The 26,083-nt window shown below is 35.8% G+C and overlaps 1 protein-coding gene across 2 annotated transcripts in view; it reads right to left on the bottom strand.

The window, feature by feature from the left end:
- Nucleotides 1-26,083, bottom strand: part of WDR70 (WD repeat domain 70) — a 382,013-nt gene that overhangs the window by 44,411 nt on the left and 311,519 nt on the right. Inside the window, exon 18 of one of the 2 annotated variants that reach the window (XM_051990074.1) lies at nucleotides 19,316-19,418. In XM_051990074.1, the coding sequence (XP_051846034.1) occupies nucleotides 19,331-19,418 (88 nt within the window). In that variant the 3' untranslated portion in view covers nucleotides 19,316-19,330. Of the gene's footprint in view, nucleotides 1-16,936; nucleotides 19,419-26,083 lie in introns of those variants that run through there. The other variant, XM_051990064.1, reaches the window with a different exon arrangement.

Genomic DNA, 26,083 nt, shown 5'->3' with positions numbered 1-26,083 from the left:
AGTTTGTCTGTGTCCTTCATTTCTCCCCCTAAAGACCAAGGACTTTAATTTATCCTGACTCTGGCAGACCCCGAGGCCCTCCAAGGAACTAGCCCATAGTTCACAATTGATGCCCAATTATCTGCGATAAGACCTGACAAGATATACACCTTTTATACTAATGCACAACTTTACGTATCCTGTGAAACCATCCTAGAGTGGCGAATTTTTATTGGCCACAGCTCCAAATTTTACACATACCACCAAAGGGGGAGGTGGGGGGGGGAGAAGAGAGAGAAAGAGAGAGACAGAGAGAGAGACAGAGAGAGAGACAGAGACAGACAGAGAGAGAGAGAGAGAGAGAGAGATTTGGGGTTCTCCTCATCAGTAGTACTTTCTATAACTTACATTCTATTGTCACAATCTTCAAGAAATCTAGGTCTTAAAGACAAGCCCATTAAAGATAAACAAAATATTACATAATTGGTGATGGATTCTTGAAGAAAAGGTTTCTAAAGTTTCTCTTAAAGGAGCAACTATCTTTACAGATGCATCCAAACATAACATTTGTGCTGTATACTCTCGTGACTTAACTATAAAGAGAGTTGTCAGAACTCCTTTTCAGTCCATTCAACAGAATGAATTGTATACAATCATGCTAGCTCTTACTTATTATCCAGGAGATTTAAATATAATATCTGATTCAGCCTATTCAGTAGGTGTGGTACAAAGAATTGCCACAGACAAATAAAATTTGTAGCCTCTAATATATATCAGCTCTTTAAGGAACTTCAAGAGCAAGTGAGAAAGCATCCAGGTAAGATTTATATCTTGCATGTCCACTCTCATAGTAGACTTCCAGGTCCTATTTTTGATGGTAATTCAAAGGCAGATAGCCTTCTAACTATGTTCTAACCATGTTGGCCAATACTCCTTTATTTCAGGCAGTCCGAGAATTTCACTCTAACTTTCATCAGGCTTTATGTTTGCAATTTGGGATAACAAAAAATGAAGCTAGGAGCATAATAAAAGCTTGTACAGCCTTCCTTCCTTTCCACGCTCCTACACTCCCTCCAGGGAAAAACCCTCGTGGTTTGAGACCCAATGAAATTTGGCAAATGGATGTGACCCATTATAAATCTTTTGGTTGTCTTTCTTTTATCCATGGTGTAGTAGACATCTTTTCAGGATTTACTTTTGCAATACCAGAAGCAAAAGAGACAGCCCAAGTCATCACTAATTCCTTATACAAGCATTTGCAATTATAGATGTGCCACAAGCAATAAAAACAGATAATGGGCCTGCATATACTTCTAAACATTCTGCACACTTTTGTGCACAGTATAAGATTTTACACACCGCTAGCATACCCTTTAATCTTCAAGGACAGGCAATAGTAGAGAGGAGAAACAGAAACATAAAGACACTTCTCCAAAAACAGAAGAAAGGAGGAGCCACAGGTAACCCTAGAGAACTTCTAAATTTAGCTCTTTATACAATTAACTTCTTGATTTTTGACAAAAATGCACTGGCTCTGACAGACAGGATTTATAACTCACCGGAAGGACAGTGTCCAGTGTGAGCAGCTCCACTATCTTTAGATAATCATCTGGTGATGTGGGGAGATCCAGAAAGTGGTGAATGGAAGGGACCAGATAGGTTAATTGCAGATGGAGAAGGAATCAGATGGGTGCCAAAGAGCTGCATTCACCTTGTCCATTGGAGAGAGATGAGGCAGAGCCTTGAAACAAAGGAGAAGACCCAAGAAACATCTGGTGGTTCCATTAGTGACTGTGCCCACCACTGAAAGAGCATGGCAGTTATGGCAATTGATTCATGGACATCAAAAATTGTTTGACTTCAAAACCCTCAGAAATCATTGGATTCCCTGAGACATAAAAAGTGTTTGCAAGACTTCAAAATCTGCAGGAATTATTGGATTCCCTAACACATAAAAAGACTGTTGCAGGACTTCAAAAACTTGCGGGGATCATTGGATTCCCTGACACGTGAAGTAATGGACAATAAATTGGTTTTGGACTATCTCTTAGCTGCTGAAGGAGGCATATGTGTGATTGTTATTTACATACCCTCTTTCTAGGACTTCTGGAAATCTTTTACAATATCATGTTGATTCATATTGTTTGTTATATCACTACTTGCATGTACAATTCATGTTTGTTACACTACATGGAGCCTGCACTGGTTGTAGGAAGAGTTATCACTGCTATCCTGTGCTATGTGCTTATGTAATACCTCCCATGCTGATGGGTTTGTGCATACCTGTTTCTAGTAAGACCCTTCAGTCCAGAAACCTGATAACAATATCTGGCTTGACTCCCTACTTCCCTTTGATGTTTTTCATCTCTTTTCCTAAGAAGTCAGAGGGGGTGCGATCACCTCCTTTTTAGTGCTTTCACCTCCTTTCCTGAGAAGTCAGGGAGAGCGTGACCACCTGTGTTCTAAAACAAAAGAAAGTGGGAGATGTAGAGGGCTGAAACTCTGAAAAGGTATGCTTGAATCAGAGAAGAGAGACCCAAAATTGCCTATTCAATGTGAGACAATGACTCTAATAGCATATGTTTGGGTAGATGGCCCTTCTCACTGTTGGGTGCTTGCTGAATGTTTGGTATTAAGATAATCATAGGCAAGGATTGAATGGGGAGAGAGAGAAAGAGGGGCCAGAGAGTCACCTGGCGGCAGGATGAGGAGGAGAGAGGCTGGACTCAGGACTCTAGAATCCAAAAGAGATCTTTGACAAGCCTCATGGCAGTTTGTCTGCCCCCTTCACTTCTTCCCCTAAAGACCAAGGACTTTAATTTGTCCTGCCACTAGCTGACCCTGAGGCCCTCCAAGGAAGTAGCTCATACTTCACACTCTTCACCAGTTCAAATCTCGTCTCAGATATTTCCTAGCTGCGTGACTCTAGGTAAATCACTTAATGTTGTATGCCTATTTCCTCATCTGCAAAATCAGCTAGAGAAGGAAATAGCAAACCTTTTCAGTTTATTTGCTAAAAAAAAACAACCCCCCCCAAAAAAAAGCAAATGGGGTCATGAAGAGTTGGACATGACTGAAAAATACCATAAAGGGTTTGGGGTGCATTTTTTCAGCACTTTTTGGTTTTTCTTGTCTCAGGCTCTCATTTTAAAATCTGGAAAACAACCACCTTGGAAAAAACAAGTAGATGAAAGGTGAATGGTAGCTTAAAAATAAGTAAGAGGTAGACTATCCCTTTCAAATTGATATGGATTTCATTGGGGAGATTTTCTAGTGTTTCAGAAATTGATATATTGAATGAAACAGCATCAATAAATTTGTACATTCTAAGTGACAGCTCTCAAGAGAGAATCCTCTTGGGACTCTAGGCAGCCCATTCTCCATGACACTGGCAAACACTGTAGAGGAACATATGAAAAAAAGTTTCACAACTTGTTATATCAATATTTGATAGATTATTGATCAAAGTTATTTTTACTATCCATCTGGTTATGGTAAAAATTTAAATTATGAATTGAAGAAACATTCTTTAAATGTATTGTTGTTGTTTAAATGTATATCAGGCTCCTTGTGATCCCATTTGGGGTTTTCTTGGCAAATATGCTGCAACTTCAATGGACTTCTGCCATTATCCCCAGTTATTGTCATCTCTTGAGCTTATTCCATAATTGCCTCCCCATGGGTGCCATAACTGAAGCTAGAGGGATGATGGTTGATTTTTGGGAGAAGGGGGAAGAGAGCCTGTGCTAATACCCAGGGTTCCACAGCACTACCAACAAAGTGTTATCTGGTTTCTGAGCTGTGCTCAGCTCTCTGTGGATCTCTTCAGTTTAGTCTGGTATATCTGCTTGACTTTTTTTTTTAATAGTACAAATGGGCAGTTCTGATCTACAATAGTTTGAGCTAATCATCTTCCAGATGATGGGATTTAGACATCCTTAATGAAGAATGTAGAGACCCAGGATTTCTCAATTCTCTAAATCAAGAATTATTCAACAGATATAAACACTCCATTGTTAGGTAAGTCTTACATCCTCTAACCTCATCAAGTTGATCAGGCTTCCCTGATCATTTGGCACAGCTCCCTTCTCACAGATATTTATAAATACATTGGCTTGTAGAGTTCATAGGACCTTAGAAAATATCTCCTCAAGAATTTCTTACCTTGTTGTGAATCATGGACCTCTCTAGCAGTTTAATGAAGCCTACAGACCCTGTTTTAAAATAATATTCTTCTGTGCATACCCTTTGATCCAGCAGTGCTACTACTGGGTTTATACCCCAAAGAGATACTAAAGAAGGAAAAGGGACCTGTATATGCCAAAATGTTTGTGGCAGTTCTGTTTGTAATGGCTAGAAACTGGAAATTGAACGGATGCCCATCAATTGGAGAATGGCTGGGTAAATTGTGGTATATGAATGTTATGGAATATTATTGTTCTGTAAGAAATGACCAGCAGGATGAATACAGAGAGGCTTGGAGAGACTTACATGAACTGATGCTAAGTGAAATGAGCAGAACCAGGAGATCATTATACACTTCAACAACGATATTGTATGAGGATGTATTCTGATGGAAGTGAATTTCTTTGACAAAGAGACCTAACTCAGTTTCAATTGATAAATGATAGACAGAAGCAACTACACCCAAAGAAAGAACACTGGGAAACGAATGTGAACTATTTGCATTTTTGTTTTTCTTCCCGGGTTATTTTTACCTTCTGAATCCAATTCTCCCTGTGCAAGAAGAGAACTGTTTGGATCTGCAAACATATATTGTATCTAGGATATACTGCAACATATCTAACATATATAGGACTGCTTGCCATCTAGGGGAGGGGGTGGAGGGAGGGAGGGGAAAAATCGGAACAGAAGCGAGTGCAAGGGATAATGTTGTAAAAAAATTACCCTGGCATGGATTCTGTCAATATAAAGTTATTATAAAATAAAAAAAATAAAATAATATTCTTAAATTCACTAAATGCAATGCATAGGATTACAAAAGAAAAAAATAATATATAGTTATTAAAACATTAAAAAAAATTCACCAACCCTAGGTTAAAAACTCCTCATCTAGTTCATCCTTTTTTATCAGTCTCGTTTTAGATGGTTGCTTTTAGTATCAAGCTGTCTTAAGATTTGAGCCTGTGTACTTTTATGATGTTCTGAGGAACAAGCTTCTTCTTGTAGGTGCTTAATGGTTGCCCTCAAATGATTCACAAAATATACCCTAGATATTGTTGTACTTGTAAGTCTATAGCAAATGGTAATAGTGACGTGCCATATGAGAAGAAAAGGACTCATCCAAAGTCAACCACAATTTATTGCAGGCTTTAGAGAGAATGAAGAGAAATAGTGATTGGTAGGAAAAAAAATTTAAGCTGCCATAAGACACCCAAATCCTTCAGTCATATTTTGAGTAAACCCTAGCAAAAGGCATTTCCACTACCCCAGTTGACACATGAGTCTTCTCTCTGACTCCTTATCTCATTCCATTTGCTAGAGTATCATTTTCTTTCACCCTATCCTTAGCTCCTGCCATCAAACTTCTCTAAATGGGAAAGCTGACAATCAGCTCCTCTCCCTTGTGTAATCAATTATCTCACCCCCAAAATATGCTCAGACTCAACTGGCCCAATGTCAGCTCTCCCAACTTACAATGTGCAGTGAGTGGTCCTATAACCAGTCCAGATTCCCACAAGTTCCTAATTAAAACTAAACAAGTGTGCACTAGATTGAGAATGGTTTCTGAGGGTAGAAAGGCCAAATGCCTCAAGTTTTGTGTTTGGATAGCTAGCCCATAGAGTGGTGATCTTTTTAGTTGCAAAGGCAAATGTGTCTTCTTGACTACAAACATAGTTCTGTGAAATTCAAATATGGTACTTCTTAACTGCATTAATATTTGGCTCTGACAACAAAGAATTGGAAAGATTTCATTCAGGACGGCATTAAACAGATGAAAAATGCTCACATTTTTAATGTGACAGAGCTGGAAAAATTAAAAATAAGTAGTTCCTTGTTTTTCCCCTCAGGTTATAAAAATATACCTAACATTCTCCAACTTGATATGGTTCAGCCTCATTGGAAAGGCAAGCATACAGTACTGTGTCATTTCCTGAAAATAAAAGCTCCCATTGAATGAGAAGCACCAGTCCCTCCCCAAAACCAATATAATTGAGTCACTAAAATTAAGAACACTTCACTTCCAGAGAGACTCACAATTTCTGACTGTACCATTCCAAGTATAAAAGATAATTGTGCTAGGACTTCAAAATTTCTTCTGCAAAATTAAAAAAAAAAAAAAAACAATATTATGTCAAATGCCAAATTAAGGAATTTTCAGCCAGCCTTATGACTGTTTAAAACAACAATAACAACAACAACTATAATATTGCAACCAGACCTACTTAATAAACAAATACATGACAATAGTAAGATCATAGAAGTTGATCTTATTCAATATCTTTCTTTGATAATAAAGAAAAGAAGGCCTGAGAGATGAGAAGAGATATCTAATATTTCATTGGCAAGAAAGTCACAAAGCCATATTTGAATTCAGGTCTCTTGATTCCAAAGCCAACATTCTTCTCATAATCATCACCCCTAGTGACATGTAGATAACATTCTAAAGTTTAGAAATTGCTTTCCATTCTGTATTTCAATTTAATTTTATATCTCCTATAAAATGGTGATAATACCAGCACTTCCCTCTGAGGATTATTGTAAGGATCAAATGAAGTATTATTTGCAAAAAGCTCTCACCACAGTGCCTGGCATATAGTAGATACTATAGAAATATTAGCTGTTGTTATTTGTCCTTCATTCCAGAAGAGGACCATGATATCCGGGAGGTGATGTCATGACATGCAAATGAATTAGTTTGAAGTGAGGGAGAAGCCAAATATAGATCAGGAGGACTGGAGATAGCCCTTAAAACAGTGGGAGACTTTGGTTGTTTTAATCTAAATTCATTAACAAGTCTCAGTTTGACTGAGGTAACTTCTAATAAGTGATTAAGACTAAGTAAGAAGTAAATGCTGAGGTACTCAAGAGTTGGGCTGGGAGAAGGGTTTATATTGGGTACTAAGGCAAAAAGAATAATAGGGCTACTGAAGAAGGGAATAAGTATCTCACCATTTCTCCAGATAAGTTATCACCCTCAATTTCCAGGTAAAAAAAATTGAAGCTCAGAAAGTTTGGGAGTTGCCCATAATCACATAGCCAGTAGCTTTTGGAGAGGATTTAAAACCAGTTCTTCATTACAAATTCCCATCATGCCATATAATAAGATAAAATGGGAAATTTATTTCCAAGAAAAACAGTTGTGTCCTGAAGGGGGAAAAGAATATTCAGAGAAAAGGATTTCTGTTCAGTGCTGCAAAGTTCTGAAATTTGGAAAAACACACCCCATATTATAATGGTTGAATTGCAATGCCCTATCTACCATCACTATCTTTTTAATCAGCAGCTGTCAACTCAAGATGAATCTGAAATGTTGAGATCAAATCTAATCCAATTTTACAGATGAAGAAACAGACCAAGAGAAAGAAGGTGGCTTGCCTCAAGGGATTTCTTCTTAATGCACTGCCTCAAGGGTCTATGGTTTCACCCATTTGGACAATCCTTTTCTTTTTCTTTTTTTTTTTTTTAAATTTTTATTTAATAATTACTTTATATTGACACTCGTTTCCGTTCCAATTTTTTTTTTCCCTCCCTCCCTCCACCCCCTTCCCTAGATGGCAAGCAGTCCTTTATATGTTGGATATGTTGCAGTATATCCTAGATACAATATATGTTTGCAGAACCGAACAGTTCTCTTGTTGCATAGGGAGAATTGGATTCAGAAGGTAAAAATAACCCGGGAAGAAAAACAAAAATGCAGATAGTTCACATTCGTTTCCCAGTGTTCTTTCTTTGGGTGTAGCTGCTTTTGTCCGTCATTTATCAATTGAAACTTAGTTAGGTCTCTTTGTCAAAGAAATCCACTTCCATCAAAATATGTCCTCATACAATATCGTTGTCGAAGTGTATAATGATCTCCTGGTTCTGCTCATTTCACTTAGCATCAGTTCGTGTAAGTCTCGCCAGTCCTCTCTGTATTCATCCTGCTGGTCATTTCTTACAGAACAATAATATTCCATAACATTCATATACCACAATTTACCCAGCCATTCTCCAATTGATGGGCATCCATTCATTTTCCAGTTTCTAGCCACTACAAACAGGGCTGCTACAAACATTTTGGCACATACAGGTCCCTTTCCCTTCTTTAGTATTTCTGATATAAGCCCAATAGAAACACTGCTGGATCAAAGGGTATGCACAATTTGATAATTTTTTGGGCATAATTCCAGATTGCTCGCCAGAATGGTTGGATTCGTTCACAACTCCACCAACAATGCAATAGTGTCCCAGTTTTCCCGCATCCCCTCCAACATTCATCTGGACAATCCTTTTCATATTGCATCTGGGTCTTAGTGCACATAAGAGAGAGAAAGAGAGAGAAAGAGAGAGAGAGAGAGAGAGAGAGAGAAGAGAGAGTGCGTGAGTGAGCATGCACAAGCATTTATGGATAAAGAAGAAGTCTTTAAATCCTGGTCATACATAGTGGGGGCATGTCATTGCTTGAACTTATAAAGATAAGTTCTCTCACAACAACAAAATGCATTGCCTGATGTTTATCCCCTTAAGAGAGGATGACCCTCTAGATTTTTTTTTTAGGATGATCTTTAGGTGGTCCTTGATTGTTTGGACCATGATCCTTTTCAGCTCATTAATGCTTAACTGAGTTCAACTTTTGTTGGCAAGAACTAAAGATGAGGTGTTGGAGTAACATATGAATGGAGACAATTCATCCTGGGAATAAATTAGAAAATAAGAATACGGATGACAGAAATTAATAAATGATATTTATCTTAATTGAGAAATACCATTTCTGTCAAGCCATTCTCCAATTGATAGTCAAAGGCTATAAAGAGACAATTTTCAGATGAAGAAATTGAAACTTTCTAGTCATATGAAAAGGTTCTCTAAATCACTATTAATCAGAAGAATGCAAATTAAGACAACTCTGAGATACCACTACACACCTCTCAGATTGGCTAAGATGACAGGAAAAGATAATGGGGAATGTTGGAGGAGATGTGGGAAAATTGGGACACTGATACATTGTTGGTGGAATTGTGAATACAGCCAGCCATTCTGGAGAGCAATTTGGAACTATGCTCAAAAAGTTATCAAACGGTGCATACCCTTTGATCCAGCAATGTTACTACCAGGCTTGTATCCCAAAGAGATACTAAAGAAGGGAAAGGGACCTGTATGTGCCAAAATGTTTGTGGCAGCCCTGTTTATAGTGGCTAGAAACTGGAAATTGAATGGATGCCCATCAATTGGAGAATGGCTGGGTAAATTGTGGTATATGAATGTTATGGAATATTATTGTTCTGTAAGAAATGACCAGCAGGATGAATACAGAGAGGACTGGCGAGACTTACACGAACTGATGCTAAGTGAAATGAGCAAAACCAGGAGATCGTTATACACAGCAACATTGTTGTTTATATGATGATCAGTTCTGATGGATGTGGCTCTCTTCAACAATGAGATAATTCAAACAAAGTAATGAAGAGAGTCAGCTACACCCAGAGAGAGAACTATCAGAACTGAGTGTGGGCCACAACATAGCATTTCCATTTTTTCTGTTATTTTTTGCTTGCCTTTTTGTTTCCTTTTTCAGGTTTTTTCTTTTTTTTCTATATGTATACATATATTGGATTTAACATATACTTTAACATTTAACATGTATTTGACTACCTGCCATCTAGGGGAGGAAGTGGGAGGAAGAAAGGGAAAGTTGGAACAAAAAGTTTTGCAAGGGTCAGTGTTGGAAAATTACCCATGCATCTGTTTTGTAAATAAAAAGCTATAATAAGAGAGAGAAAGAGAGAGAGAGAGAGAGAGAAGAGAGAGAGAGAAGAGAGAGAGAGTGCGTGAGCGAGCTTGCACAAGCATTTATGGATAAAGAAGAAGTCTTTAAATCCTGGTCATACATAGTGGGGGCATGTCATTGCTTGAACAACAAGCAACAACAAAAAGAAGAAATTAAATTTTCAGACTCTATAATATTGAGATTCCCCTTTAGAGACTTTATTCCAAAAATGTTTTTACTAATAAGGAATACACACACACACACACACACACACACATATTCACACATATAATATCTATAAATCTTCATAGCAGCTTTGTTTAAGATAAAAAATTGGAAGTAAATATGTTCCCAATGATTGGAAAAGAGATAGATGAATAGAATATTATTATATCATAAGACATGGTAAAAAGAATTCAGAGAAACATGGGAAGACTAAAAGGAAATGATGTAAAAACAAAGTAAAGCCTGAAAAATAATAGGCAACAATCCCAGCAACAATGGTTTATTTTTGTTTTTGGTTTTTTGTTATTGTTGTTTTGTTTTATTTTGGCTGAGACAATTGAGGTTAGGTGACTTGCTCAGGGTCACCTAACTAGAGTGTCTGAGGCCATATTTGAACTCAGCTCTTCCTGACTTCAGGGCTGGTGCTCTATCTACTGTACCACCTGGCTGCCCCTTGTTGTTGTTGTTGTTTTTAAAGCAATAGTGAAATAACAAAATATTGGTCAATTACACTGGTCACTCTATCATTCAAGTTAGTACTAGTCATAATGTGTCAAAGTTAAGAAGAACACAATCTTTAATGGACAATTTAACAGTTTAGGAAAAGTACTTTGGACAGAGGTTTGTTTGAAGATTTGTTGGGAGATAGCCATTACATCAAAATAAAATGTATCAATTATTTATTTTTAAAGAAGCTGACACAGTGTTTTAAATTCAGTATATGCTGTTTTACAACCTTCAGATTTGAACTACAATCATTGGCCCCTTGATCTGGATTTAAATACTGGATAACATATCCCCCTCTAGTGTCAATCATTGACCTTTAAGATAAAGCTTACATATTTTCAAGTATGCCCTGTGGTAGTGGGAGGTGAGGAGAAAGTGATATCAGAAAGTGTTAATCAGGGCTACAGTCTTTCCTAATCTCTAGATACAATCTCTCTAATTACTGGTGCAATTAACTCTTTATTAGTGTACTCCATGTCCAGACTTTATGAAGTTCAGCAGCCTGTCTGGTACACAAAAAGTCAAAAGAGTCTGAAAACACAGAATAATAGAATCTTGGAGCCACTAGTTGGGGACAATGTATCTAATCCAATCTTAATATTTTATAGATAAGCAAAGTAAAGTTTAGAGTGGTGGGGAATTGGGAAGGTGGGAAGGAAATAAATTGCTTCAGATAAGATAGTATCAGAATTGAACTGAAACTATAGTTCAGGAAGTCTGATTATTGGGTAGAACACCAGGTCAATATTAGGAAAGTAAGACTCTCTTAGATTGGAACCTTTTATGCTACCCTTTGATCCAACAATATAACTATTAGGTCTGTATTCCAAATTCCTCATTCATAAAAAAGGAGGGAAGGACCTACATACATAAAAATATTTAAAGCAGCTGTTTTTGTGGTGACACAAACTGGAAATTAAGAGGATGTCTATCAATTGGGGAATGGCTGGACAAATTGTGTAATATAATGTAATAGAATACTCTTATGCTATAAGAAATAATGAGCAAGCAAATATCAGAACATTGAAAGACTTGCATAAATTGATGCAACATAAAGTGAGCAGAACCAGGAGAACATTGTACACAGTCTTAACAATATTGTGTGATGATCAACTATGAATGATTTAGCTCTTCTCAGCAATACAATGATCCAATACAATTGCAAAAGACTCATGATGTAAAATGCTATCCAAATCCAGAAAATAAGCTGATGGAGTCTGAATGCAAGTTGAAACATACCATTTTCACTTTATTTTTTTTTTTCATGCTCCTTTTTCTTTTGGTTTGTTTCTTTTTTCATAACATGAGTAATATGAAAATGTTTTACATGATTCCATATATATATATATATATTATATATATATATATATATATAACCAATTTCAAATGTTGTTTTTTTTTTTTTTTTTTTTTTAATTCAGCCTAGATCTTAGACAGGGAGTGTAAGGGAGTAAGAGATAATTTGGAAATAAAACCTGAAAAATGTTAAAAATTGTCTTTACAAATAATTTGAAAAAAACCAACAAAGTACTGTAAAGAAGGACCTTTTAGATGCAGTTAGGTTCCAGTGGATAGAGCACCAGCCCTGAAGTCAAGGACTTGAGTTCAATTCTGAACACAGACACTTAACATTTCCTAGCTGAATGACCCCTGGGCAAGTCACCTGAGGCAATTGTCTCAGCCAAAAAAAAAAAAAAAAAAAAAAAAGAACCTTTTATGATTAATGGAGCCATTTTAATATAATGGAAAGCGAAATGTGTTTGGAAGAGGATCTGTAACAAAATCCTAAATCTGCTATGTAGTAGTGATGTAGCTTTCTTAGTAGAGGGCTCTTTATCAGTAGCACTGCAGAGTTCCACTAGAGTAGTAGAATTTCTTACTCTTTAGCAGTTTACTAAAGCCCATGAACTTCTGCTCAGAATAATGTTTTTAAATATGTATACTTATAAAAGGAAACCAATCATATTGAAATACCATAATTAAAATACATATTCAATCATCACAGGTTCACAGACCATAAGTTATGAACCACTGGACTAAAAGATACTTAAGGTCCTTTTCAACTCTATATCCTATGATGCTATGATTTTCAGTGTTCTGGCTAAAGGGATTTTTGTTATTTTTATTTTTGTGGTGGCTGCTATGAGATTCCAGGATTAAGTGGTGACAAAAACAGAATTAGAAATGTTTTAAAGGCCTTGATTAGAACCAGTTATAAATCAACATGGAGAAAATGGGCCTCTGCGCCAGAGTGCCTACAGTGAGGAGAGAAATAAGATTCCTGGGGTGGGAGGAGAGAAGGAACTTGCTTTTTGTATAAGGCAGAGCATCTTTTGTCATCATGCTTTGATTTCTGGAATTTAGATATCACATGGCACAATTGTCCCACACCATCATTCCCAAGGTTTCATCTCTGTAGTTTTCTTAAATTCTCCCCCCACCTCTCCTCACCCCTACCAATCACTCTGGGGATGAGAACTGCACTTTCTTTGGAAGATAAATTGTTCTCTTCCAGTGTGACGGCTTCTTTTGTGAGAATGTCCTTTGTATTTCCCCATCTCCCTTCTCAACTTACTTTACCCTGTGTAAATTATATGCTTCAACCATCCACTATTTATCCCTTAGCAAACTGAATTCACCCCAGATTCTGTTCCATTCTCTAATTAAAGAGTCTCTCAGCTTTTAGGTGTATATTCTGCTCTTCAAGAACATTCCATTAGCAACAGGAGAAGGAAGTTAAGGCTCTGTTCTTTGATTAGCAGGATGATTTCAGAAAATCCTGAAGAGATTTACATCAACTGATGCTAAGTGAAGTGAGCAGAACCAGGAGATCATTGCACATAGCAATAGCTAGGTTATATAATGATCAATTCTGATGGACATGGCTCTTTTCAACAATGAAATAATTCAGGCAAATTCCAATGGTTTTGTGATGAAGAGAGACATCTGCACCCAGAAAGAGACTGTGGGAACTGAATGTGAATCACAACACAGTATTTTCACTCTTTTTGTTGTTGTTTGCTTGCATTTTGTTTTATTTTGTCATTTTTTCCTTTTTTTCTTGTGCAGCATATTAATTGTGGAAATATGTATAGAAGAATTGTACATGTTTAACATATATTGCATTACTTGCCGTCTGGGAAAGGGGAAAAGAAAGGAAAACAAAATTTGGAACACAAGGTTTTGAAAGGATGAATGTTGAGAGTTAGCCATGCATATGTTTGGAAAATAAAACATTTTAATTAAAAAAAAGACTGTTCTTCACTTTGGTTGCTCCAATTCATTAATTCGTTAGTTCATTCATTTATTCAACAGTTATGAAAATCTATTATATGCTCTTTTATGTGTCAAAGAAAATACTTTTTGTTGAGTTTAGATTTCATTAGATGGACAGTACTTTCTTCCCCAACACCTATTGCAATTGCTTTATACATCAGTTTGTTTTTTTGGGTTTTTTTTGGTGATATTTATCTCAAAAGGGTGTGAAAAGGATTCAATAAGCATAAAACATCTTAAACACTTCAAAACACTATGTAAAAGTCAATCAAAATAAAAAAACATTTATTCAATTATCATAAAACACTTTAAAGACTTCAAAACACTATGTAAAAGTCAATCAAAATAAAAAAAATATTAAATGCCTACAATGTTCTAGGCACTGTGTTAAGAGCTGTAATTCATCATATTTATTGGTATTAAACATATCTTTCTGTTAAAGTTTCTATAGAATAGCTAATTTCCCCCACTAAAAATATATTTTTGGATGTTTTGTGGCAGTCCTCTTTGTAGTGGACAGAAACTGAAAACTGAATGGATGTCCCTCAATTGGAGAATGGCTGAATAAATTGTGGTATGAGAATATTATGGAATATTATTGTTCTGTAAGAAATGACCAGCAGGATGATTTCAGAAAGGCCTGCAGAGACTTACATGAACTGATGTTGAGTGAAATGAGCAGGACCAGGAGATCATTATATACTTCAACAACAACACTATATGATGATCAATTCTGATGGATGTGACCCTCTTTAACAATGATCAGCTCCAACAGAACAGTAATGAATTGAACCAGCTACATCCAGTGAAAGAACTCAGGGAAATGAGTGTGAACCACTACATAGAATTCCCAATCCCTCTATTTTTGTTTTCTGTTTTCTGTTTTCCTTCACAGGTTAATTATACACTATTTCAAAGGCCAATTCTTTTTGTGCAGCAAAATAACTGTATGGACATGTATACACATATTGTATTTAACATGTACTTTAACATATTTAACATGTATTGGTCTACCTGCCATCTGGGGAAGGGGGAAGAGGGAGGGAGGGGAAAAAATGGAACAAAAGATTGTGCAACTGTCAATGCTGAAAAATTACTCATGCATATAACTCATAAATAAAAAGCATAATAATAATTTAAAAATATATATATATTGGGGATGCCAGTATATTACTCAAGCTTTCTAATCATTGTTTCCCATTGTTGCTATGAACCAAACTTTTCTGGCTACAAATCTTTGAACTTCTTTCTTGCTTTCAAACCACTGTGGACAATCTACTACATCTAATAAAAGTCTGCTAAATGACATAATTTTGTGGCCTCAGCCTTTTAGGAAGAAAAGACATGTACACTGATCCATGGAATGTACATGTTAAAATGTGAGAATGTAGGAGATCTTTGTGTAGATGAGTAGATTAGAGAAATCAGTCTCAGATGGTATCCTGAAGTTGCTTTGTATTCATCTTTTCTCTTACTGCACAGTTGGCTAAGAAGCCTCCCCTCAGACCACCTGTTTTTGGCAACATTCTTTTTGCATTTAGTAAGGTACTAGAAATAGGACTGAAAAGGAAGAGGGGCACTCTGATGGCATTTTTGGCTTGATGAAGGCAGCTCTCATTTCTAAAGAATCATTGTTGCAACAATGACTAAAAAAATGACAAGTAGTAAGAAGTGCCCACAAATATGTGCCCTCCAGAGATGACCTGTGGCCACAACTTATATCCCCACAGTAGTTTTGACTTTGAAATGGTTTTCTCCCAAGAAAGGATCACATTCTCCACTGCAGGGTTAAAAAAAGCATCTGTGAATAAAGTAATAAATATTTTAAACTTCTGTTGCAGTAGAGAAGAAGGCTGTCTTGATGTCCATCCAAATCCTAATGTTAGTGCAACTATGGTGTGATATAGTTTCTTCAAGAGTAGAAATAGAGTTATTTAAAATGTTAATATTTGAAGGAGTCTTTCACAAAACTGCTCCAGTCTACCTTTCTAGACTTACTTTGTTATTCTCCTTTACTTACTCTATATTTCAGCCAAACTGGACTATAACCATCTATTCTCTCTCCCATCACTGTGCCTTTACCTCCCCAGTCCCCCAAGCCTAGTTCCTGCATCCTCCCCTCTCCCCCCCCCCCCCCCCGCCAAAAAAAAAAGAATCAATCTGGGAGGGGAGGACCCTCAGGGTTTATTTGTTGTTTTTCCCCCACAAGGTAAAAAAAAAAAAAAGGTAATTCTTTGTCTCATTTCTTTCTTATCTAGCCTTAAGCACTGATTGGGCATTGCCTCAGACAAACTGAGATATGTTAATGAATTTGGATTAAAAAGACCAAGGTCCCACTGCATCCAGGGCCATCTCCAGTTGTACAGGACTCAGACCACTCTGGAGGAGAAAGTGAGGCTTGTGACTTTGCACAGCCCTCCCTTAAATCATCAATCCAATCAACTTGCATAAGGCAATTACAACTCCCACGCCTATAATGCTCTCCTCACATTGGCCTTCAAGGTTCAGCTCATGTGCCATCCCTTATAGGAAGCCTTTCTTGATTTATCTAGAGAAAATAAGATGTAGCTGATTCATAGGTTGAATTCTTCCACATAAGAATTTAATAAATGTTTTTGTTGGATTGAAGTGGTTCACAGAATTGTAGAAATGGAATGGATCATAGGGAGCATTTAGTTCTGAGCTCCTTCATTTTACAGACGAGAAAAAAAAACTTGTTCAGTCATGTCCAACTTTCCATGAGCCCACTTGGGGTTTTCTTGGCAAATATATTTTAGTGGTTTGCCATTTCCTTATCCAGCTGGAAACTTAGGCAACTAGAGTTAAGTAACTTGTCCAGACATAGTATCTGAGGCCAAATTTGAACTCAGGGAGATGAGCTTCTTGACTTCAGACCCTGCACTGTATTGATTACTTAGGACTGAATGAGGAAACTAAGACGCAGAAAAATAAAGTGACTTGGCCTGTCACTTATGACTCTTGGGGCTTTTCCCCCATCCATTAGATATATAAGAGTCATTTCCTTTTTTTTTTTTTGATTCTCTGAATCATTGTCCAATTCCAGCAAAATGGAACATTATTAAGAAATTTATCCAGTGAATGGATAAGGGTAGTAGGAAACCATTTGTGTCCATCAGAGTTCTGTTTGTGTCCAAAGTAGACAAATACAAAATAAGGCAGGGGTAGTTTGTATGTGCCTTTTGGGGGGGGGGGCAGCTAAATTTTTCTAAAAGGTAAGTTACATCTTTCCACTTAGGCTATTTAGCTGAATCTAATTAAGTTCCACTCATCCCACTCTCTCCAAAGTATCTAGGAAAACTACAGAGAAGAGTAACAAGGAAATGAGGATGATCAACGCTGTTAAAGTCTGCAAAGAAGTCAAGAAAGATGACCACTGAAGAGATCTGGAGGGTACTTTCTGTGGAAATATGAGGCCATTGCCAAGAGTTAAGGAAGTGAGAACACTTAAAACAGGATGGACCCATTTTAACTGACTTTTGCCAGTTTAGCCATGAGAGTAAAGAGAAAGATAGGATGATAAGTTAGAAGGAATGGATGGACAAAGTGAAGGGTTTTTGTTTTTTCGAAGATGAAAAAGATATGGGCATGTTTGTAAGCAGTTGGGAGGCAGCCAGTAGACAGAGATTAAAGATTAGTGAGAGAATAGGTACGCTATACGGGGCAATCTACTAGAGAAAACAGGAGAGGAATGGGATCACTTACACATGTTGATAGGTTTGTTTTGCATTAAAAAGGCTATTTCATTATGGGATATGGGGTGAATGAAAAGAAGGAAAAAAAATACAGAATGCATTTGAATCATGGGAAATGAAGAATAGGGGAGAAGAGGAAACTCTCTTCAAATGCTCTCAGTTTTTTCAATGGAATAGGAGGCAAGATTTTTAGGGAGATCACATTGATGATGCCAAGGTTATATTTTTAATATTTAATTTTCATGAAATTGAAATTTATCAAAAGAACACTGAAGATGAATTATGAAGAACTAAGTGATAATACCCAGGAAAGATTAAAAAAAAAAAAAAAGAGGGAGATGGAAATGGACTAGATCCATGGTGGAGAATTCATCCAGAATTCAAATTGACACACAACCAGCATGTTCTCCTAATGTCAAGAGAACTGAAGGAAGGCCCTCAGTATGTTGGATAGGACCCCTTTGATAAACTTTTGGGAAGTTTATTCCCAGTTATATGAATTGCATAAATCACTGTTGGTAGAGTTGCGACCTGATCTAACCATTCTGGAGAAGTAGTTGGAACTATGCCTAAAGAGCTATAAAACTATGCATACCCTTTGATATAGCAACACCACTACCAAGTCTGTATTCTAAAGAGATCATAAAAAAGGGAAAAGGACCCACATGATATCTGCACAGTTCTTTTTGTGGTGGCAAAGAATTGGACATCGAGGGGATGTCCATCAATTGGGAAATGGCTGAATAAGTTGTGGTATATGAATGTAATGGAATACTATTGTGCTATAAGAAATGATGAGTACTCAGATTTCAGAAAAACCTGGAAAGATCTACATGAACTGATACTTAGTGAAGTGAACAAAACCAAGAGAATACTGTATGCAATAACAGCAACATTGTGTTGTAAGCACGTATGACAGACTTAGCTCTTCTTAGCAATACAGTGATCTAAGACAATTTCAAAGGACTTGTTTATGCAGTTATACAAATATCATATGAGAAATTGTAGAAAAATATGGACTTTTTTGGGGGGATGGGGAGACAATTGAGGTTAAGTGACTTGCCCAGGATTCCTAGCTAGTAAATTTCAGAGGCTGAATTTGAACACAGGTCTTATTGACTCAAGGGTCAGTAATCTATTCATTGTGCCACCTAGCTGCCCCAAGATGGACCTTTTGATGTTAATTTTCATGTTATATCTCCTTGGCTTCAATTTGTCCCAAATAGATGCAACTACAAAATATATAAAAATGTTCTCTGAAGATATAGAAACATTTATGTTGATTGACTATAACTCCCACATAATATGAAATACCAGGCACAGATTAAGAATCTGCTTCTTTGGGGCAGCTAGTTGGTATAGTGGATAGAGCACCAGCTCTTAAGTCAGGAGGATCTGAGTTCAAACCTGGTTTCAGACACTCAAGACATCCTGGCTGTGTGACCCTGGTCAAGTCACTTAACTCCGATTGTCTCAGGGGGAAAAAAAGAATCTGCTTCTTTAGTGAATAATGAAAATAAATTGGTTTAATAAATGCAAAAAAAATTTGAGCACATATTTAACACAACTTTAAAACAGTCATTACTGATATTAGGAATCAATATACTCATTTATTTGCAAAAAAAAGAAAAAAAAAAAAGAAAAAGAAAAAAACTGACTATGACTCTCTCCACTCTTTTCTGACCTCAAAATGAATTCTTTAAATTTTACGTTTTTTCCACTCTGGTTCATTCTTTGTTTCTTCATCTTCAGATTCCACTTCTGCAAAAACAGTTTTAGGCTGAGTCCTAAAACAAAAGAAAAGGAGAGAAATTTAGTTAGTGAGCACTTGGTGAGCACTTATTTGTTCCTTTCGGCAAAGAGCTAGAAAATGATTTAAAAAAAAATAGTCATCATTACCTCTCTTCTGAATGATTAAATATTAATCCTTAAGTTTCTGACCACTAAAAACATGAGGGGGAAACCTATAAAGTGAAGAGAGAAGGATTCACACTCCACAGTGGACTATGTAACCTGTGTTCTCCTAGGATAGATTGAAAATGTAATTTAAATACAGTGGAATCCTCAGCCACTCAAATTCTGAATCATCTGGAATTCAGGCAAATCAGTCCCATTTTGGGAGATGTGAAAAGAACTAGAGAATAGTGCTGACCAAGGAGTTGTCTAGAAAATGAAGGTGGAGCCTTCAAACTAGAGCCACAGCAAGGCCTAGACAGAAACTCCAACTAAATTATTTGTAATTCTATATAGCAACACTGTTCCAGTTTTGAACAGCACTCTGCCATATAAAATTTTACTGTGTGGCAGAAGAAAGACTTAAAACGACTGTTTTGTTTTTTTTAATTAAACTGGTGTTTTAAAAATAAAGCCTACTCTGAAGTTTTACAATAGCCAGCAAAAAACAAAAAGAAGAAATGAGGTTTGACCAGTACAATGTATGGAAATTCTGAGTCTTTGAGAAGATACCACTATATAGCACTTTAGTATTATAAATAAAATAATCTTCATGGGAACTTTCAGTGCTTTATAAACATGCTTGACTTTATGAAATTCTTGCCTATCATCAAATGGGGAAAATTGCTGCTATTAGAATTTAAATAATATTATACTTCAATATTTTCCACATGGATGATTAATTCTTCCTTTAAAAAGTCATTACACATTTTGAAGGAAACAATTTTTTAAAGAAACATAGCATTTTGAAGTTTAATTTTTAAAACTTTATACATTCAAGTTATGGCTTAATTTCCTTAAGACACTTCAAGAGTTCTATGTGGCAAAATTTTTTATTTTACATAGGTAAATGTTTTATAAATACACATTCAAGCACATTTTTATGTATAGGTTAAAGGGGGAGGGAAATAAAATTACAATTCTAGATCATTTCTTATTGTTACTTTATTATTTCTGGAGGAGCAAAATCTACCCACCACGCCTACCATTGCTACACAGTGTGAATTGCATACCAGAACTGCTAGGGAATATAGTAGCCACTAGTCGCACATATCTGTCTAAAACCTAAGGTTTTCCCTTATAGAGTACCTATATCTCAGGGCTTTGAGAATCAAATGAATTAAATATATGGAAAACCCTTTGTAAGACTTAAAGTAGTACATAAATTATTTATTTAATATGCTCTGAGTAATTATCCATTCTAAAATTAAATTTGTTCTTAGTCCTCAGACTTCTTTGGACAAAATGAGAGCCCCTTCTAACAAACATTCTTGCAAAAAGTCTACCAAAAAATCTATAAAGTCACACCATATATGCAACACAAAAATTTACAAATATATATAAAGAACAAGTAATAAACAGAGTATTCCCATCCACCTACCTTCCTGTTTTTACTTTTTTTGTAAAGTATTCCACTGATCTTGCAGAAACATTTAAAACATCAATACATCCCCTTTCTATTGACTGATAGAGTTTTTAATTTAAGTCTTCTAGAATTCACTCTAGAGTGAAATAGTCAAAATGTTTTCAACTATAATTGAAAGTTCACAGATCAAATTCTTTTTAATCATCATTACTCATCTGATATGATTCATTCACAAGTATAAAACTAGCTTCAGGCTAATGGCATGAATATGAGGGGAATCCCTTGTATTATTATTCACAAGTATGTGAGGAGAAACCACAGACTTTCTTGGCCTAGGGCCCATTGTTTATTATAAAGAAAAACCTCAAAGTACAAAGTCAATTATGGCCATGACTTGATAATCAGACACACTTGTTAACCCTGTTAAGATAAATATGGTCCAGACGAACTCTAACCTAGTCGTTACAATCACAGAATTATTCAAATGAAAGACTTTGCCAAAAAAACTTGTAGTTTCAATAGTCTTCTCTGTTCAACATCAAAACAAAGGTAACTGCTGTTAAATATAAGAAACACTTGAAAAAATGAAAAGGCAAAAAGATTTTTCTGGATAAAGAATTTTCCATTTTCTTCAGGAAAAAATGTGTAAAGCAGATAATATGCTAGACACAAAAAGAATATCTCCTTTCTCCCTCTCTCCCCCAGAACTATACAAGTGAAAGTTCAAAGTCAGGGTAAGGATAAATGAAGTAGGGAAGAGGGACATTAAAAAAGGGGGAAATAATTCCAGAAGCCCTGGGAAGAAAGGACTCCAGGGATAGGATTAAATTCCTGAGCTGCCAGGAGGCACCTTATCACCAAAGTGAAAATACACCACACTGATGAACCAATTGGATTTGAAGAGTACCATAGACATTTTTAGAGATCTTAACTGTCCATTTTCAAAAGATACAACTATGTATAATAAAACTTTTATGAGAGCTAGTACTGTGCATTTGGCAACATGTATAGCTTTATCGATCAAATGTACATTCCTTTACATAATAGGTATGTTTTTGAAAGCTGTGCACAGACTGAATTTTTATAAAATGAATGCTATGTAAAATATCCTTTTTTATATATATATAACTTTTTATTGACAGAACCCATGCCAGGGTAATTTTTTACATTATCCCTTGCACTCACTTCTGTTCCGATTTTTCCCCTCCCTCCCTCCATTCCCTCCCCCAGATGGCAAGCAGTCCTTTACATGTTAAATAGGTTACAGTATATCCTAGATACAATATATGTGTGCAGAACCGAACAGTTTTCTTGTTGCACAGGGAGAATTGGATCCAGAAGGTATAAATAACCCAGGAAGAAAAACACAAATGCAAGCAGTTTATATTCATTTCCCAGTGTTCTTTTTGGGTATAGCTGCTTCTGTCCATCCTTGATCAACTGAAACTGAATTAGTTCTCTTTATTGAAGAGATCCACTTTCATCAGAATACATCCTCAAACAGTATCGTTGTTGAGGTATATAATGATCTACTGGTTCTGCTCATTTCACTTAGCATCAGTTCATGTAAGTCTTACCTCTCTGTCCTCTCTGTATTCATCCTGCTCGTCATTCCTTACAGAACAATAATATTCCATAATGTTCATATACCACAATTTACTCAACCGTTTCCAATTGATGGGCATCCATTCATTTTCCAGCTTCTATCCACTACAAACAGGGCTGCCACAAACATTTTGGCACATACAGGTCCCTTTCCCTTCTTTAGTATCTCTTTGGGGTATAAGCCCAGTAGAAATACTGCTGGATCAAAGGGTATGCACAATTTGATAACTTTTTGAGCATAGTTCCAGAATGCTCTCCAGAATGGCTGGATGTGTTCACAATTCCACCAACAATGTATCAGTGTCCCTGTTTTCCCACATCCCCTCCAACATTCCACATTATCTTTCCCTGTCATTCTAGTCAATCTGACAGGTGTGTAGTGGTATCTCAGAGTTGTCTTAATTTGCATTTCTCTGATTAATAATGATTTGGAGCATATTTTCGTATGTCTATAAATAGTTTCGATTTCTTCATCTGAGAATTGTCTGTTCATATCATTTGACCATTTATCAATTGGAGAATGGCTTGATTTCTTATAAGTTAGAGTCAATTCTCTATATATTTTGGAATGAGGCCTTTATCAGAACCTTTGACTGTAAAAATGTTTTCCCAATTTACTGTTTCCTTTCTAATCTTGTCTGCATTTGTTTTGTTTGTACAAAAACTTTTCAATTTGAGGTAAACTATACTATGCTCTTCCAATTTATTTATAATCTCATTCTTTATGCCTAGGTCACCAACCCATTTTGACCTTATCTTGGTGTACGGTGTTAAGTGTGGGTCAATACCTTGTTTCTGCCATACTAATTTCCAATTTTCCCAGCAATTTTTGTCAAATAATGCATTCTTATCCCCAAAACTGGGGTCTTTGGGATTGTCAAACACTATATTATTAAAGTTATTGGCTGTTTTGTCCTTTGAACCTAACCTAGTCCATTGATCAACTAGTTTATTTCTTAGCCAATACCAGGATGGTTTTAATAACTGCTGCTTTATAATATAATTTTAGATCTGGTACAGCTAGGCCACCTTCATTTGATTTTTTTTTCATTAATTCCCTTGAAATTCTTGACCTTTTGTTTTTCCATATGAACTTTGTTGTTATTTTTTCTAGGTCATCAAAATAGTTTTTTGGGAGTCTGATTGGTATGGTGCTAAATAAATAGATTAGTTTAGGTAGCATTGTCATCTTTATTATATTTGCTCGCCCAATCTAAGAGCATTTAATATTTTTCCAGTTGGTTAGATCAGACTCAATTTGTGTGGAAAGTGTTTTGTAGTTTTGCTCATAAAGTCTCTTGGCAGATTTTCCCTTGGCAGATAGATTCCTAAATATTTTATACAATCAGTAGTTACTTTAAATGGAATTTCTCTCTGTAACTCTAACTGTTGGGTTTTGTTAGTGATATATAAAAATGCTGATGACTTATGTGGGTTTATTTTGTATCCTGCAACTTTGCTGAAGGTGTGGATTGTTTCTAATAACTTTTTAGTAGAGTCTCTGGGATTCTCTAAGTATACCATCATATCATCAGCAAAGAGTGATAATTTGGTTTCCTCATTGCCTATTCTTATTCCTTTAATCCCTTTCTCAACTCTTATTGCCAAAGCTAGCATTTCTAATACAATATTAAATAGCAACGGTGACAGTGGGCAACCTTGTTTCATTCCTGAGCTTATTGGGAATGGTTGCAGTTTGTCCCCATTACATTTGATGCTTACTGCTGGTTTTAAATAGATGCTACTGATTATTTTAAGGAAAAGTCCATTTATTCCTATACTCTCAAGAGTTTTTAATAGGAATGGATGTTGGATTTTATCAAATGCTTTTTCTGCATCTATTGAGATGATCATATGGTTTTTGTTAATTTGATTATTAATATGGCCAATTATACTGATAGTTTTCCTAATATTGAACCAGCCCTGCATTCCTGGTATAAATCTACTTGATTGTGGTGCATTATCCTGGGGATGATTTTCTGTAATCTTTTTGCTAATATCTTATTTAAGATTTTAGCATCAATATTCATGAGGGAGATTAGTCTATATTTTCTTTCTCTGTTTTCAACCTACCTGGTTTAGGTATCAGTACCATGTCTGTGTCATAAAAGGAATTTGGTAGGACTTCTTCATTCCCTATTTTTTCAAATAGTTTACAAAGCATTGGGGCTATTTGTTCTTTGCATGTTTGGTAGAATTCACATGTAAATCCATCTGGTCCTGGGGATTTTTTTTTAGAGAGTTGATTAATAGCTTGTTCTATTTCTTTTTCTGAAATGGGACTATTTAAGCAATTTACTTCCTCCTCTAATAATCTGGGAAGTCGATATTTTTGGAGGTAGTCATCCATTTCGCTTAGGTTACCAAATTTTATTGGCATAAAGTTGGGCAAAGTAACCCCTTATTATTTCTTTAATTTCCTCTTCATTGGTGGAAAGTTCTCCCTTTTCATTTTTAAGACTACTAATTTGATTTCCTTCTCTCCTTTTTCTAATCAGATTTACCAAAGGTTTATCAATTTTATTGGTTTTTTCATAAAACCAACTCTTAGTTTTATTTATTAGTTCAATAGATTTTTTACTTTCTATATTATTAATTTCTCCTTTTAATTTTAGAATTTCAAGTTTAGTAATTGATTGGGGGTTTTTAATTTGGTCTTTTTCTAGCTTTTTAAGTTGCAGGCCCAATTCATTGATCTTCTCTTTCCCTATTTTATTCAAGTAAGCCTCTAAGGATATAAAATTTCCCTTATTACTGCTTTGGCTGCATCCCATAAATTTTGGTATGATGTCTCACCATTGTCATTATCTTGAGTGAAATTATTAATTGTGCCTATAATTTGCTGTTTCACCCAATCATTCTTTAAGATGAGATTATTTAGTTTCCAATTACTTTTTGGTCTATTTACGCCTAACTTTTTGTTGAATGTAGTTTTTATTGCATTGTGATCTGAAAAGAAAGCATTTACTGTTTCTGCCTTCCTGCATTTAATTTTGCGGTGTTTATGTCCTAAAATATAGTCAATTTTTGTATAGGTTCCATGAACTGCTGAGAAGAAAGTATACTCCTTTCTGTCACTATTCAGTTTTCTTCAGAGATTTATCATATTTAATTTTTCTAATATTCCATTTACCTCTTTAATTTCTTTCTTATTTGTGTTGTGATTTGATTTATCTAAATCTGAGAGTGCAAGATTGAGATCTCCCACTATTATAGTTTTGCTGTCTATTTCTTCTCGCAACTCTCTTAACTTCTCCTTTAGGAAGTAAGATGCTATACCACTTGGTGCATATATGTTTAATACTGATATTGCTTCATTGTCTATAGTACCCTTTAGCAAGATATAGTTTCCTTCCTTATCTCTTTAATTAGATCAATCTTTGCTTTTGCTTGATCTGAGATAAGGATGGCTACCCCTGCTTTTTTGACTTTACCTGAAGCATAATAGATTCTGTTCCAGCCTTTTACCTTTACTCTGTATGTATCTCCCTGTTTTAAATGTGTTTCCTGTAAACAACAGATTGTAGG

Source organism: Antechinus flavipes, chromosome 1 (genome assembly GCF_016432865.1).
Source record: "Antechinus flavipes isolate AdamAnt ecotype Samford, QLD, Australia chromosome 1, AdamAnt_v2, whole genome shotgun sequence".
In the NCBI taxonomy this organism is placed as follows: Eukaryota; Metazoa; Chordata; class Mammalia; order Dasyuromorphia; family Dasyuridae; genus Antechinus; species Antechinus flavipes.
The sequence above is the reverse complement of the archived record's forward strand: the minus strand, read 5'-3'. Positions and strand labels throughout refer to the sequence as shown.